At 35.8% G+C, this 15,168-nt stretch overlaps 2 protein-coding genes across 2 annotated transcripts; one reads left to right on the top strand and one right to left on the bottom strand.

Moving 5' to 3' along the window:
* The first annotated feature begins 1,265 nt into the window (after positions 1–1,265).
* Positions 1,266–4,822, top strand: LOC134665072 (DNA polymerase delta catalytic subunit). The gene is made up of 2 exons (XM_063521869.1): positions 1,266–1,345; positions 1,425–4,822. The coding sequence occupies exon 2, from the start codon at positions 1,477–1,479 to the stop codon at positions 4,738–4,740; it is 3,264 nt and encodes a 1,087-aa protein (XP_063377939.1). The 5' UTR covers positions 1,266–1,345; positions 1,425–1,476; the 3' UTR covers positions 4,741–4,822.
* Positions 4,823–4,964: 142 nt separating this feature from the next.
* On the bottom strand, positions 4,965–11,938 carry LOC134665099 (pleckstrin homology domain-containing family A member 3-like). The gene is made up of 5 exons (XM_063521922.1): positions 11,782–11,938; positions 11,563–11,679; positions 10,173–10,322; positions 8,765–8,889; positions 4,965–6,823 (listed from the first exon to the last, which is right to left on the bottom strand). Exons 1-5 carry the CDS (start codon positions 11,819–11,821, stop codon positions 6,596–6,598), a joined length of 660 nt encoding a protein of 219 aa, XP_063377992.1. The 5' UTR covers positions 11,822–11,938; the 3' UTR covers positions 4,965–6,595.
* Between the last annotated feature and the right edge of the window lie 3,230 nt (positions 11,939–15,168).

Here is a 15,168-nt window from a genome sequence, read left to right as displayed (position 1 = left end):
CAACACCAAATAGCCGAAAGGGATAGTGCCATACATTAGAAAGGGATAGCATGTTACGGTTATTTGTTCTGTGTTTCAGCTTCACACAGTCCGGTACACCTATTTTGTCAGTAAAAAAGGCGGCAAATTAAAAAAAAAACTACTGACACCGTGGGTGTGTTATTTTATTGGCTTTCTTGCCAGTATAGGGACTTGCTCCCCTTGTATGAAAACTCCTTAGGCCCCATTCGCACGACAGCTTAAAAAGCGTTGCGTTAAAACCCGACGTTGGCGCTTTTTTACCGTTTCCAATATTTGTGTTCATATGAACGCTTAAAAATCACTTGTGAGTCGTAAGTACTGCCACGTACGCATCTCAGCAAAGCCATACTTTATTTGCTATTACGACGTATTATTTGAATATAGCTTGAATATTTCAGGAATTTGTAAGCATAAGATGACATTTTTAAGGTGAAACTAATAATAATCTTGACGATTGACACCAAAAATTGACACTTGACAGCCAACTAACAGCAGCTCCGGCGCTTTTTTAACGCTTGTGAGAACAGATACACGGAGTTCCGTATGCTCTATTCAATTTGACGCCAACGCTCAACGCCGAAAATCGAACAGTGCTCGATAAAAAAGCGCCGCGCTTAAAAACCGCCTTCGTGTGAATACATACGGTTATCCATTTGTGTCATTCAAACGCTTTTTTAACGCGCGTTGAAAAAGCTGCCGTGCGAACGGGGCCTTACAAGTTATACGCCGTTTATACAATGAGACCGCGAACATGTTTAATAACGTTTTAGCACCTATCTTAAACAGCTTTTTGTGTTGCCATGTAAATGTGGCTCGTAATTCCCCCAAATTTGAGATTTTTATGCTTGTATTGCCTCCTGTGTATAGTTTATCGTATATACTCATATTACTCATAAAAACAGCTTTGAATAGTTAACATACAAATGTGTATAAGTATAATTATATAAGTCATAAAGTAGTGAACAATTTTAATATAGTTATAATAACTATTATATACATACCTAGCAAAATGGACAAAAAGACACAAAAACATAACTCAAATAACTGGAGAAATGTACGTAATCATAAAAATCTACATTTTCTTAAGATATATAAGTATAAATATTGTCTATTATTCGTTTATTTGATGGGTTTAATTTTACAGTTACTGGTAACTCCCACAATATGTCAAAAATGACACTGACAATTGACATCATATTGACATGTAAAAGACAATAATAATTTTTTCCCGCTTTATTTACCGGGCATAAGAGCGAAACTGAACATTATTTCAATAATATAATTGGCTAAATCAGCAAAGGCTCTCTGAAGCTTTTTGCAGCAGGTATTTTTAAGTAATTTTCATCTTAATTATGAACGGCAATGGTTATGAATTAATTTTTAACAGTAACATTTCGTTGCAGGATTATCGTATCACCTAAGCGCGGCGTAGATATATTAAATCAACTTGAAACAATGGACAAAAGGAAAGCGTTCAGTAATAGTAAGCCACCAATAAAGAGGTTCAAATCTAATGACGATGACGACGATAATGAGCCTCCTTGCAGCTTCGAGGACCAACTGGCAGGTATGGACAGTCATGACTTTGACTCGCCAGAAGTCATTGGTGACGGACCAGAAAATCAGTCTACGAATATTAAATGGTCCCGGCCACCTCCGCCGGCCATGGATCCTAAACATGATAAGTTAGTCTTTCAGCAACTGGACATAGACCACTACATAGGACAACCTATTGCAGGCATGCCTGGGTCTCAATTGGGCCCAGTACCCATCATGAGAATGTACGGCATAACCATGGAAGGTAACTCGGTATGTTGTCATCTACATGGATTTACACCTTACTTTTATGTAACAGTGCCTTTGAATTTTACTGAATCATCATGTCATGATATGAAAGTAAATCTAAATAAAGCCCTGTTAGAAGATTTACGCTCAAATAAAGATAATATTAAGGAAGCAGTTTTGGAAATACGCTTGATTAAGGCACGGTCTATCATGCACTACAAAGGAGACATTGATATAACTTTTGCAAAAGTTTCTGTTGCTCTACCTAAGCTCATTGCTGCTGCTAAAAGATTAATAGACCGGACACCCCCTTCCTTTGGCTTGATGGATCCGAGTTTTTATGAGACCAATATTGATTTTGACATTCGCTTCATGGTGGACACTTCTGTAGTAGGTTGCAGTTGGATTGAACTTCCTGGTGATAAGTGGACAATTAGAACACCAAACACAAAATTAAAACCTGAATCTAGATGTCAAATTGAAGTTGATATTGCATGGAATGCTTTTATTGCTCACCAGCCTGAAGGAGAATGGTCTAAAGTAGCTCCTTTTAGAATACTGAGTTTTGATATTGAATGTGCTGGAAGAAAAGGAGTCTTTCCTGAGCCTAATCATGATCCAGTGATTCAGATTGCTTCTATGGTTATTCGGCAAGGAGAACTAGAACCATACCTCAGGAATGTGTTCACACTCAATACCTGTGCCCCCATTGTTGGATCCCAAGTACTCAGTTTTCAATCAGAGGCTGAAATGTTGGCTAAATGGTCTGATTTTTTCAGAGAACTAGATCCTGATATAATAACAGGGTACAATATCAGCAATTTTGATTGGCCTTATCTCATAAACCGTGCAAAACATCTGAAAGTTGAAAACTTTGACTTCTTGGGTAGAATCAAAAACGTAAGATCTGTAATTAAAGATTCAATTCTTCAATCAAAGCAAATGGGACGCAGAGAGAACAAAAGTATTAATTTTGAGGGCAGGGTCCCGTTTGATTTGCTGCTTGTACTCGTGAGGGACTATAAATTGCGATCATACACTCTAAATGCTGTAAGTTACCACTTTCTGCAGGAACAGAAAGAAGATGTTCATCACAGTATAATTAGCGATTTACAGAATGAGAATGAACAAACCAGGAGGAGGCTGGCCATGTACTGTCTTAAAGATGCATATTTGCCTTTAAAACTGCTTAACAAACTAATGTGCATAATAAATCACATGGAAATGGCTAGAGTAACAGGTGTGCCCTTGTTATGTTTACTCACAAGGGGGCAACAGATTAAAGTGGTGAGTCAGCTTCTAAGAAAGGCTAAAGATGCTGGATATCTCATGCCTGCTTATCACGGACAAGGATCAGATGATCAATTTGAGGGAGCAACTGTCATTGAACCAAAAAAAGGGTATTATGCTGATCCTATTTCAACTCTGGATTTTGCTTCTCTGTACCCCAGTATAATGATGGCTCACAACTTGTGTTACACCACCTTGGTGCCCCCAAATGCACTAAAAGACTTAAACTTAAGTGCTGATGATATTACAACAACACCATCTAAGAATATATTTGTCAAGGCAAATGTCAGAAAGGGTCTATTGCCAGAAATTTTGGAATCCTTGCTAGCTGCTAGGAAAAAAGCAAAAGCAGATTTAAAAAATGAAAAAGATCCTTTCAAACGATCTGTACTGGATGGAAGACAGTTGGCACTAAAGATAAGTGCCAACTCTGTGTATGGTTTCACAGGGGCACAGGTTGGTAAGTTGCCATGCTTAGAGATATCAGGCAGTGTAACTGCTTATGGACGGACAATGATAGAATTCACTAAATCAGAAGTTGAGAAGAAATATACTAAAGCAAATGGCTACAAGGAAGATGCCGTAGTCATCTATGGAGACACTGATTCAGTCATGGTCAAGTTTGGTGTGAAAACTCTGGAAGAGAGCATGCAATTGGGCAGTGAAGCTGCTGAGTTTGTCACAGCACAATTTGTAAAGCCAATCAAACTTGAATTTGAAAAAGTTTACTATCCATACCTGCTTATAAACAAGAAAAGGTATGCTGGTCTTTATTTTACAAGAACAGATAAATACGATAAAATGGACTGCAAGGGTATTGAAACTGTGAGAAGAGACAATTGCCCACTTGTCTCAAACATGATGAGCACATGCCTTCAGAAATTACTGATAGATAGAGATCCTGATGGAGCAGTAAACTATGCCAAACAAATTATAGCAGATTTGCTCTGTAACCGCATAGATATTTCACAACTTGTAATTACAAAAGAACTGACAAAGAATGATTATGCTGCTAAGCAGGCTCATGTTGAATTGGCAAACAAAATGAAAAAACGTGATCCCGGAACCGCGCCAAAACTTGGAGACAGAGTTCCTTATGTGCTTTGTTGTGCTGCCAAAAACACTCCAGCCTATATGAAAGCTGAAGATCCCATATATGTTCTGGAGAACAGTGTACCAATAGATTTCAATTACTATTTGGAAAATCAACTATCCAAGCCATTGCTCCGAATTTTTGAGCCCATTCTTGGAGAAAAGGCTGAATCTTTGCTTCTCAAAGGTGAACATACAAGAACTAAAGCTATGGTCACTTCTAAAGTTGGTGCTTTGGCAGCCTTTACCAAGAAAAGAGAGAAATGCATAGGATGTAAAACGGTTATGCCTAATGATTCTAAATCTGCCTTGTGCAGTCATTGTACGCCCAAGGAAGGACAACTTTATATTACTGAGATATTCAAACTCAGGCAACTCCAAGATAAGTTTTCAAGTCTTTGGACAGAGTGTCAAAGATGTCAGGGCAGTCTTCATGAAGAGGTATTATGTACAAACAGAGACTGCACTATTTTCTACATGAGGAAGAAAGTGGGAATGGAACTAGATGCTCAAGAAAAAAATGTATCAAGATTTGGAGTGCCCAGTTGGTGATTTCAGAAGATGCCTTTTGTTCATAATTATTTCCTATAAGTGCTGAATGTGTAAGATTACGATTAAAACAATTTTTGTTGTAGTTTTTAGTTTTATTATATTAGCTTCTTATTTAACTAAGAATTTAGTTAGAAAACATAATTATATTATTTCTAATAATTAACATGGGTACACAAAGCAATGTTACAAAACAACATAATATATCATTCACACCACATTGTCATAGAAAAAATCATGGAGAAGCAAGTCAGTTCAAATAAAATAATCATAATGCTCTGTTAGAGCCCAACAATAATATGCATATAATTTATGAAGTTATTCAAATACTAATGGTAGCACTAAGGTACACCGTATGCACTATGATATCATTATTATGATAGCTTGTGATAAGAACTTAAACAAGTTATACTTATAGTTATCACAGAAGTATAGTTATGCACATGTGCCATAGATCAAACTACGAGAGATCGCTTCTTGACTAACTTTTCAAACATCACACAAAAATCATAGCAGCTTATATAAAATAAATGAAGCCAATAGGTACTCAACCATATAGCAATGACGATTTACGACAAAAAAACAAATCTACAAACAATATTGTTAGTACTTCAGCAATATCCGTAAACCTTTTACCAGGCTGATATTTCAACAATGACAATCAAATGTCAGTCTTACTCATCGAAAATAGGACACATATTATTTGAAGTACCATATGTGGGAAATATACATCCCTTAGCCTGGTAAAGGGTTAAAAACTTTCAAAGTGCCCTTCCCCTACAATGTAGGGCCTACATAGTAGAGCTTAAAAGGAAACCACATGTTTAAGGGTGGTATTCTATACTTCGTTTTTTTTTTTGCATTAGAAATTAGGTAAACAATCTTGATGTGTCTTTTAATTGACAAACACATTTTAAAAATAAGTTACGGCAAATATGTAACAATTATGAATCTAATACGATCATTTATATTCTTTTGCTTTCATAAGTAATAGTTTTTGATTTTTAAAAAGCGTTTTTCAATTAAAAGACATGTCAAGATCGCTTACCTTCTTGCAAGTTCTTTCTAATGCTAAAAAAAACGAACTATACCTGTCCAATTTATTTGTCCAATGTCATTGCGTCTCATTCCCTCATTGAAGCAAAATGTGAGGCGCGATACATATTGGACAGATGGAATACTACCCTAATAATCGTGAAACATATATAGGTAGATCATAAACATATACCTATGGGTTTACAGATGTGTAAAGACTCATTTAGACGTTGCGAGAACTCGCATGCTCCCATACCAGCTGCAGGAGTCTGCCGTAAACTTGCATAAGATTGTTTACTACCCCAATCGTCTTTTTTTTTTCAAACAATATTGAGCAAGTTAACAACACTTCTTTATAAACGAAGCGCACTCCAGTTTTTGGGATACAATAAATAAATACATATAAGAGAAAAGCGGTCATCGAATCAAAGTATGAGGTTGCCAGGCAACCGAAACGTTGCGCCATAACTTGCCACGCCAAAATAATACTTAACAAAGACTCACCAAACCAAACTAAATCTAATCTAAGTACAATACATTTTTATCTACAATGTTTCCACAAACTACTAAAATACTATCTTCAAACTATAAACATTTCAATTGGTAGGTACATGGTTTTTTAATTTTACATAGGAATGCTTGAAAATTAACACCTACATTTTAAAGCAATTCATCACATTTTACAAAAATACTTTTTTATACATATGTGCTCAATATGTAATGCTACCATGTTATTTTAATAAAAGTACAAAATAACCATATTGATGTCAAAATATTATTAGAAATCTTTTTTAGATTATTTTATACATATATAAAATCCAATTCATCTATTTTCTTGTGATACAGATCTAGTTAAACTTTGTCTAGGTGTTTTAATGTTTACTTGCGATTTGCTTGACCCATTTTTGGGCATAGCGAGATTGGGTACAGGCATTTCATAAGGTGCTACCATAGGTGTAGTGGGACCGCTAGTCAGCTTCATTATATCTTCCAGAGTTCTGATGAAGGTGTCGCAGGTAGCAGATAGGAGGCTTGAGGCGTCTTCTAAGGTCTGAAATAATATTTTTAAATCTGTTATCCTTTATAAGGCAGAGGGAATATATTTCCCACATGATTTTGAACTTTGTTTCAAAGTGATAGGGTTCTATTTTGCATAATTTCTGACACCCAATTTAAAGGGTTAATCATAGTTACTATAGTCTTACATGCTATAGGGCTTCATATGTATTCAATTCGCAATATCATAGAAGATGAAATAAGTTTAAGGGTCTCCCCAAATATATCGACGCGCATTCGGCAAAAGCCGATAGGAAAAAGCTTTATGTCCGCGCAATAAGAGCGAAAAACCGGTCGACGCGTCCGGCGTCGTCGGCCGTCGCGAGCCGAGCCAAACGACGACTTTTTCGCTCTTATTGCGCGGACATAAAGCTTTTTCCTATCGGCTTTTGCCGAATGCGCGTCGATATATTTGGGGAGACCCTAAGTAAACATAGGTAGAAACTATACGCTAAAAATATGACCTTTGGAAATTAGTTAAGGACACATTTACCTCCAGGATAAATATTGTCTGTTTCACATATTATCCTTTTATTACATGCAAAAAAAGTAGATACATTTTTCGTACATAACTACTAAAAGATAAAACCATATTCGAGAGAAAATCCCATTGTTAACACGAGTATGTACAGACAAAGGAATATTAGGACATACTCTAGTCATCTAATGCAATGTAATACATGGCACCATACAGGACAGTAGAACATTAGTAAGTACTCAACAACTCAGTTCCCGCATAATATATGGGCTGTACGGCGCCATCTACTTCACCTTTCTAATTAGAACACAACTAGGGAATGCAATCTCGCACCAAGATTGGCGATTCGAGATCTCGCACGAAAAATCTGAATCGAGATAGGGTGTTTCGAGATCTCGACCGTCACACTTTCGAGATCGAGATTAATCTCGACAAGATCGAGATTTGACAAAGTAATTAAAAATGTGTTATTTTGAGCAAAACTCTCTAAGAATTCCGTATAAGTATACTTACTTATTTAGAGTACGTCATGTTTTATTTTGAAGATCAACAAATATAACAACATTTAATAAAAAAACTACTTTTATAAAAAAAAAATAACAATATGTGGCTCTAATTTGCATGTAATTATGAAAAAGTGGTATTAATTAGTTATAACTTTACAAAATTGTAAGCAGAGAGCAGAGGTAGTAGCATGCACTGTTGATATTTTTGACAAGCACTCGGCAACTTACAAAAAAATGTAGGGTAAGCGAGCAAAAATCATAAATAATTGTGACTGGATACGTTAAGTGCGTCCGATTTTTGCGCACAGAGCGCGCCACAGTGCTTTTATCGTCAGTTAAAGCCGGCCGCATACAATAGCACTGCCTGAACAACATGAACCTAAGGTCAAAAAGATTACTCAAAACCTAGTAATTCACACGTGTCAATCTTTCAATCTCGTTCGAGATCTCGAAAATATTAATCAAGATCTCGACCGAGATTGATAAAATCGAGATTACCTGTCAGCGAGATTGAATCTCAAAAATTCGTGCGAGATCTCGCGAGATCTTGAAATTGCGAGATCGAGATTGCATTCCCTAAACACAACCTTCTCTCAAATATACTTATCTTACGAAAAAATAATTATAAGTAATACATCTACTTGTCAATGATTACTGGATACAGGCAATATCAGTTGTCACAACTGCCTGCCTGCTGATAGAATAATCTAAATTCTAATACCTTACACAAGCAATTCTTGTTTATTTATTTATATCTATATTTCGGGGATCTCGGAAACTGCTCTAACGAGTTCGATGTAATTTGCTATATGGGGCGGGCGATAAATCGATCTAGCTAGGTCTTATCTCGGGGAAAACGCGTATTTTTGAGTTTTTATATGTTTTCCAAGCAATATTCGGTCTCCCAGATATTAATAATAAATAAGTAATTCTGCTAATGTTGTTTTCTCACCTGAACTTCAGGGCCACCCTCTGTGTTGGCTGCACTCTTCACCGCATGCACTTGCTGCATTAGCAGGTCACAGTATAGTCGCAGTTCAGATTTCTTGTGCCCCAAGGAATTTGGATCTTCTGACCCTGAAAATTATATCATAATATTGTTATCTTTTTTTGAAATGAAAACTTCTTTATAGTTCGTTTTTTTTAGCATTAGAAAGAACTTGAAAGAAGTTAAGCGATCTTGATATGTTTTTAATTGAAAAACGCTCTTTAACCCTTTAACCGCCAGAGTCTGACATATAAGACATTACATATCCAGCTCATTTCGCCACAGTCTGATAAATAAGACAAAGATCTGATTTGGTTTTTACAGCACATTTATAACTCCCGTAACTATGCCAACCTTACTCTGCGTGGTACAATTACTGACTGTGGCGACACGAGCACGCTCGATCAAAAATTGCTGGCGGTTAAAAGGTTAAAAATCAATAACTATTACTTATGAAAGCAGAAGAATATAAATTATAGTATTAGATTCATAATTGTTACATATTTGCCGTAACTTATTTTTAAAATGTGTTTTTCAAGTAAAAGACACATCAAGATTGTTTACCTTATTTCTAATGCTAAAAAAAAAGAACTTTAGCGGCGCAGTGCTTTTTTTGAGGTGGGAAAAAAATGTTAAACTCGAGACAGCTTAACGCGTAAGGCGGTTGCGTGACGTCATGTGTGACGGACAATGTCATTGTTTTTTATTTAAATATCATCTAGTGAGTTTCCCTCAAACTGGTATTAATATAACTAGTAAGTCAAGTAAGTCATACATAGTGCTGCAGATATTTTGCACTAGATAGCGCTGTTATTAATATTTTGAGTTACATGTTGTTGAGTTTTCACTTCCGCCGGCTCTCCCGGAGTGCACCCCATTATTTTCATATGTATTATGGGATGAAGAATTACTCATCCCATGATCAGGCTGGGATGACTAATTGAGAATGAGAATGCAAATAAGGATGGTAATAATTTGAATTTAAAGGATAATAATTTGGTTGATCTGAATTCACATGGGTGGCATATTTCTAGTAGTGCTACTAGAAACCAAATTACACACACACACTGGGTGCACACCCAGCCTCGAAATAGCATGGCCACTTTATAAATCAATTAAATCATAATACTAACAATATTACAACTTGCTGTACTTATTCCTAAGATTGTCATAAAATGTCTCCTAAACTGTTTCACAACTATGGAGTAGTGAAACTGCAACTGGAATAAGTACCTGTACCAATTTTTCAATAATAAAATTTTAGGTCTCAGTCAGTTATTTAACCAGCGATCACTTTTTTTTTGTCTGATAATAATATTTATTCAATAAACGTCAATACAACAACATAATTCTATAATTCTTTTTTAATTACCTTTCGAGTCACCCTTAGAGTCTACACAGGCTTTAGCACTGCCCAAAGCCACAAGCCACTTTTGCCTGTCCTGAGGAGACGGAGCCCGCAGGTACATGTGCTGCTGGCCAGGTATTACGAGATCCATTCGGGTTGAATCTATTTGGTTCACTGAAAATGAATAATTAAAGAATTGTTTAACCTTTCATATGTGTGTTGTGGTTTAAGACGAAACAGGAGATGAGTTATAAATATTTCACGTAAATATACCCGTCTTGCTAACAGAAGCGGCTCCTACAACTAGTGCGATAAAAAGGACAAGGCGAAAAATCCTGCGTAAAAATCTCAACAATCAAGGTTTCATACTCGACTGTTTCCTCCTCCAAAACTTAACCAATCGTAACCAAATTTGTAAATCTAAATGATTATGAAATTATCTGTGTTGGACCGTTTTGCTTTTTTGGCTAATTGATATCAGTTTTGAATACTACGCCTCTCATTGCGGCATAGTCAATTAGGTCATTTTAGCCATTTTTGAAGGGCTCTAGCGCCTTAAAAAACAAAAATATCAAAAAAAGCAAAATGGTTCAACACAGATCTGTGTTGAAAAAATCTTTGCTGTAGTATCAAAACCCATGGAGGAAACAGTCGAGTACATTTGTGTGGAGAAATGACCACTCCTGTCGGCTCTTAAAATCGTGGGCTCAATCTTTGGTTGTTCTTTATACAGCAGAAATATGTTCTCCAAAAATATGCAAAGAAAAATGACTAGAAATTTGGTTAGGGTCACCATACACAGACAAGAGGTTAATTTTATTTAGTAATTGAATTGACAATACCGAGTTGTCGACTGCTTTTAGGATAGGTGATCAAATTAACAACTGTGACACTAATACATACTTAGGTACTATTTGCTATTTTTTGATATCTGACATTTAAGTATTGAAGTGAACATCATGACCTATAGGAAATTGCATGCCAGAAATATCACACGCGCGTTGACCACCTTTTTAATGAACAAATGAGAAGTCTTTGTTAACTTTGTAATTATTGTCAGGTATTGTGTGGGTTGAGACAAAAGCAAACAATGAAAACACGACAAATAAGAAGTTTAATATCTGGGAGACCTAGCTTTGCCCGGAAAACATATAAAAACTCAAAAATGCGCGTTTTCCCAGAGATAAGACCTAGCTAGATCGATTTATCGCCCCCAAAAACCCCCATATAGCAAATTTCATCGCAATCGTGAGAGCCGTTTCCGAGATCCCCAAAATACATATACATATAAATAAATAAATAAACAAACAAGAATTGCTCGTTTAAAGGTATTAGATAGATAGATAGAAGTTTAAGAAATAATGAAAGTTAGATAAATTTGTCCATGATTGTAATAGAATAGCTTCCAACTCACCATTTATTTGGCACACAGATACTTTCACTGAGCCCTTGCATCCTTGGTTCACTTCCTCTTGCGATTTATAATATGACAGGATACCATTGTCCAAGATGAACCACCTGGTTTGCCAACCTGTAGAATATAACCAATGACAACATAAAAACAATTTTTGGACACATATGTTTGATGTAATGGCTTGTTTTGAAATGTGAATGAGTATCCTGTATTTATTACCGTTCCAGTAATTCGTCCATTTCCATAAAATTCCTTCCATTAGAATTTAGGAACTACGCAATTTTATTATACAGATCTTTGAATTCTTTGGTAAATTAATTTGTAATATTAATAAATTGAAAATTCACTTGAAAATCTAGCTTGCCAAAGTTACAGAATATGTCAAAATATTTCCCCACCCACTCCCCGCGAATGCCCAGCCTTCAATATTAAGACCTGTTTACATCGCGATCAGTACGAGTACAAGTATGGTTACTAGACTTAATACTAATGAATTTTTAATTCAAACGATGTGCATGTAATAATTATGCATTGATCGAGAACTAAAAAGAGTCTTATGGTATACAGTGTGGAAAGATAAGTCGGGCCCTGGAGGGAAACTACTTTAAATCCTCAAGCTGGCTCATTTTACTTAAAGGAGACATTCCTTTATTTTTAAAAAGAAACAAAACTGCATTCAAAGATTTTCTAAAACTCGCTTGCCTAGCCCGGGACTCGAACCGACTAAAAATTCCAAAAAATAAACACTCGCAATTTTATTACACTAGCCGATACAGTTAATGTTAATGATAACATTTCTCCACGAAACATAAGGTCTTACACTCGTCTGTCGTACAAAATATTCATAAAAATCTAATATTTAGTTCTCAAGATTTTTTTAGACAAGCAAAATTGAAGAAGAAAAGAAAAATCTTTGAATGCAGTTTTGTTTCTTTTTAAAAATAAAGGAATGTCTCCTTTAAGTAAAATGAGCCAACTTAAGGATTTAAGGTAGTTTCTAGTTTCCCTCCAGGGCCCGACTTATCTTTCCACACTATATATCCCTCTACCTATCAGTTTGTCTTTCGAATTTTTGATGCGAGTAAAATACTAAAACTAAACAATAGTATGTATTAACACAAGTATTAATCACTAATCATAGTGTGAAGAGGTCTTACATCTATTTGAGTTATCAAATAAATCGCTCCATGATGGTCCTTTAAATGCAATCTGGGCTATAACCGCGAAAATCGAAGTTCGCAAATTACGGGGATTTTTCTCTGTCACTCTAATTACGCCTTCGTTAGAGTAAAAGAGAAAGATCCCCGTAATTTGCGAATTAAACAACTGTACCGCTATTCGGAACCTAATAATAATATTGAGAGTGGCAACACTGTTGTCGGTCGTATTGTCCTTTTCTAGCATATACGTCCCTCTCTCTCCCACACTCCCACCACAGCAGTTTGCTTTTTGGCGGTTGTCGCAAAAACAAATTTCCAACTCATTGGCTTGCTGTTTTTCCATCTGGAAGGTCGTGAAGCTAAACTGCTGGTGAGTTTTTGAATTTGTACCCCAGTTTAGCTGACTATATTGAAAAACAGTTTCTAACGGCTTTTGCCGTTCGAAATAAATATTTAAATTTAGTGTCCGTTAAACTATCTAGCAAATAAAAACGATCCGGAATAGTAATGTGTAAGTTTTCAAAGGCTGCCTGCGCGCACCGTGGCTATGCTAATGAAAATACTAAAACACATAATGTTAGAAAACACATCGAGCTGGTAAAGCGTGCACTTGTCACCATTAGAATTTAATTAATATTATACCTACATTAAGTCTCTTCTGAGTCTTATTACTTATTTACTTTAAATCTTTGTGTGTCTATAATGACGGTTGAAATTAGGTATAACACTTAACTAAATGGTGATGTGTGGAGGCATACCCTTCAGTTTTCAAGTGATTTGTGTTTTCGAATACGAAAGGATCGGATAGTTAATACGTGTTACGTAGAACCTACGTATTAAGGTAGAAGCTTATAGACGTGTAGGGTTTATCTGTCCAAGTATCTATCAGCAACTTGTCGGTTTATCCCGTTCCGGGTTAAATATAATATTGCAAAATATTTTTTTTGGTAATATACTTGCTGATAAATAACGTGTACCCGCTTAGGAGTCGATGAAGCCCCGCTTCGCGGGGCTTCTATTTCCGCTCTGAGGGACACAAGGTAACGAACAAACCTACATCGCAAGCATTGCATTTATTTTTGTGGAAAGTGAGTACTTCGGCAGTACGTAAACTTAAGTCTGACTAGATAAAGAGAGAGATTAGCATGGCTCTGCGCAAGAATGACATGGAAATCCTTAAGTATTTCACTCCTTATCTACCAATTTATATCTCTCCAACTAGATCTTTGATTAAAAAAAAAAAAAAAGATGGTTAAAATGTAGGTAGATAGGTATCTCTTTAAAAAAATAACAGGTACTAACAGCTTAAAAGAACTCTTGCATGTAGTTGCTATATGTGCTTGTATTATTTTGGATTTGAATAACTTGATTATTCATTCTATATGTAACTATAGGTACATACAAGACGGTAAATCTTTAAGCCTACCTACCTACCTACATAAATAGTACCTACACTTGTAAACGTTTTAAATAAAATCGGAAGCCTGTGACTTGAAAGGGCATTAACGATATGGGAATGTTTAGATTGATTCATTGACGAAGACGCATGGTTTGCTTCATAATTTCAAATTATTTTCGCTAACTGTAGAGTTAAAGTTTAGTTATGGCAAATCTCGTCACCGTGAATGACACTTTCTAAAAGTGCCTATTAAAGTAAATCCTTTCCCCTTGTCGAGCGAAGAACTCTCAACTAAGGGAATATTACCCATAAACTTCATTTGAATGATATTCTTAAGCTATGTCTGTTATGGTTCCACCTGCGTAAGGTGTGCCTAAGAGAATCTTTTATTCAGGCACAAACTAACGTCAAGTTATTTGTGATGAAACCAATATGTTGTGTACCTATTTAAGCCTGCGCAAGGCTGCCATGTTTCCACCTGCGTAAGGTGTGCCAAAGAATCTTCGATTCATTCACAAACTGATATCAAGTTATTGATGATGATATTACAACCTATAAATATAAGCCTGCGCAAGGCATGTCAGAAATTAAATGATATGGTCATAACACAGGCGAGCGAGTAGGCCACAATCATAAAAATATAACAAAGATGAATATGTAAATACATCCTTTTGGACAAAGGACAAGTGAAAAGGGTTCTAACAAAATAATGTTCTGGGTAAAAATCAGTCGAAATAGGCTTCGTTATTCGAGGTTTCATTTTTGTTTACCAATCTATTTTAAGGGTCCCGGACACCCTATTGGCTAAACCCAAAATTGGACTAATTAACATTTCTAAAATTATAATATAATAGGTATAAAATAACCTAAGATTCCAGGCCTATCTCGACTCATTTTTATTTTAAAGATGAAAAAATCTTTGCACCCTAATATAAAATTGTGGTCTGGAGACGCTAAGCCTCATAACGTGGGTGGCATGGATAATACTAAGAGATTTAGTCACCTAAATTCGACCATAAGCCCAGGCAGAATATTGATATTTAGAAT

Source organism: Cydia fagiglandana, chromosome 6 (genome assembly GCF_963556715.1).
Source record: "Cydia fagiglandana chromosome 6, ilCydFagi1.1, whole genome shotgun sequence".
Taxonomy (NCBI): Eukaryota; Metazoa; Arthropoda; class Insecta; order Lepidoptera; family Tortricidae; genus Cydia; species Cydia fagiglandana.
Note: the sequence above shows the minus strand (reverse complement) of the source record. Positions and strands in the feature narration are given on the sequence as shown.

What these genes read in the sequence shown, in the direction of transcription:
- LOC134665072 (XM_063521869.1), top strand. Translation starts at nt 1,477, where the DNA reads ATGGACAAAAGGAAAGCGTTCAGTAATAGTAAGCCACCAATAAAGAGG.
- LOC134665099 (XM_063521922.1), bottom strand. Translation starts at nt 11,821, where the DNA reads ATGGAAGGAATTTTATGGAAATGGACGAATTACTGGAACG. An exon ending in ATCTGTGTGCCAAATAAATG is followed by an intron (nt 10,323 to 11,562) that starts GTGAGTTGGAAG and finishes ATTCATTTTCAG; the next exon opens with TGAACCAAATAGATTCAACC. An exon ending in CTCTAAGGGTGACTCGAAAG is followed by an intron (nt 8,890 to 10,172) that starts GTAATTAAAAAA and finishes TATAATTTTCAG; the next exon opens with GGTCAGAAGATCCAAATTCC.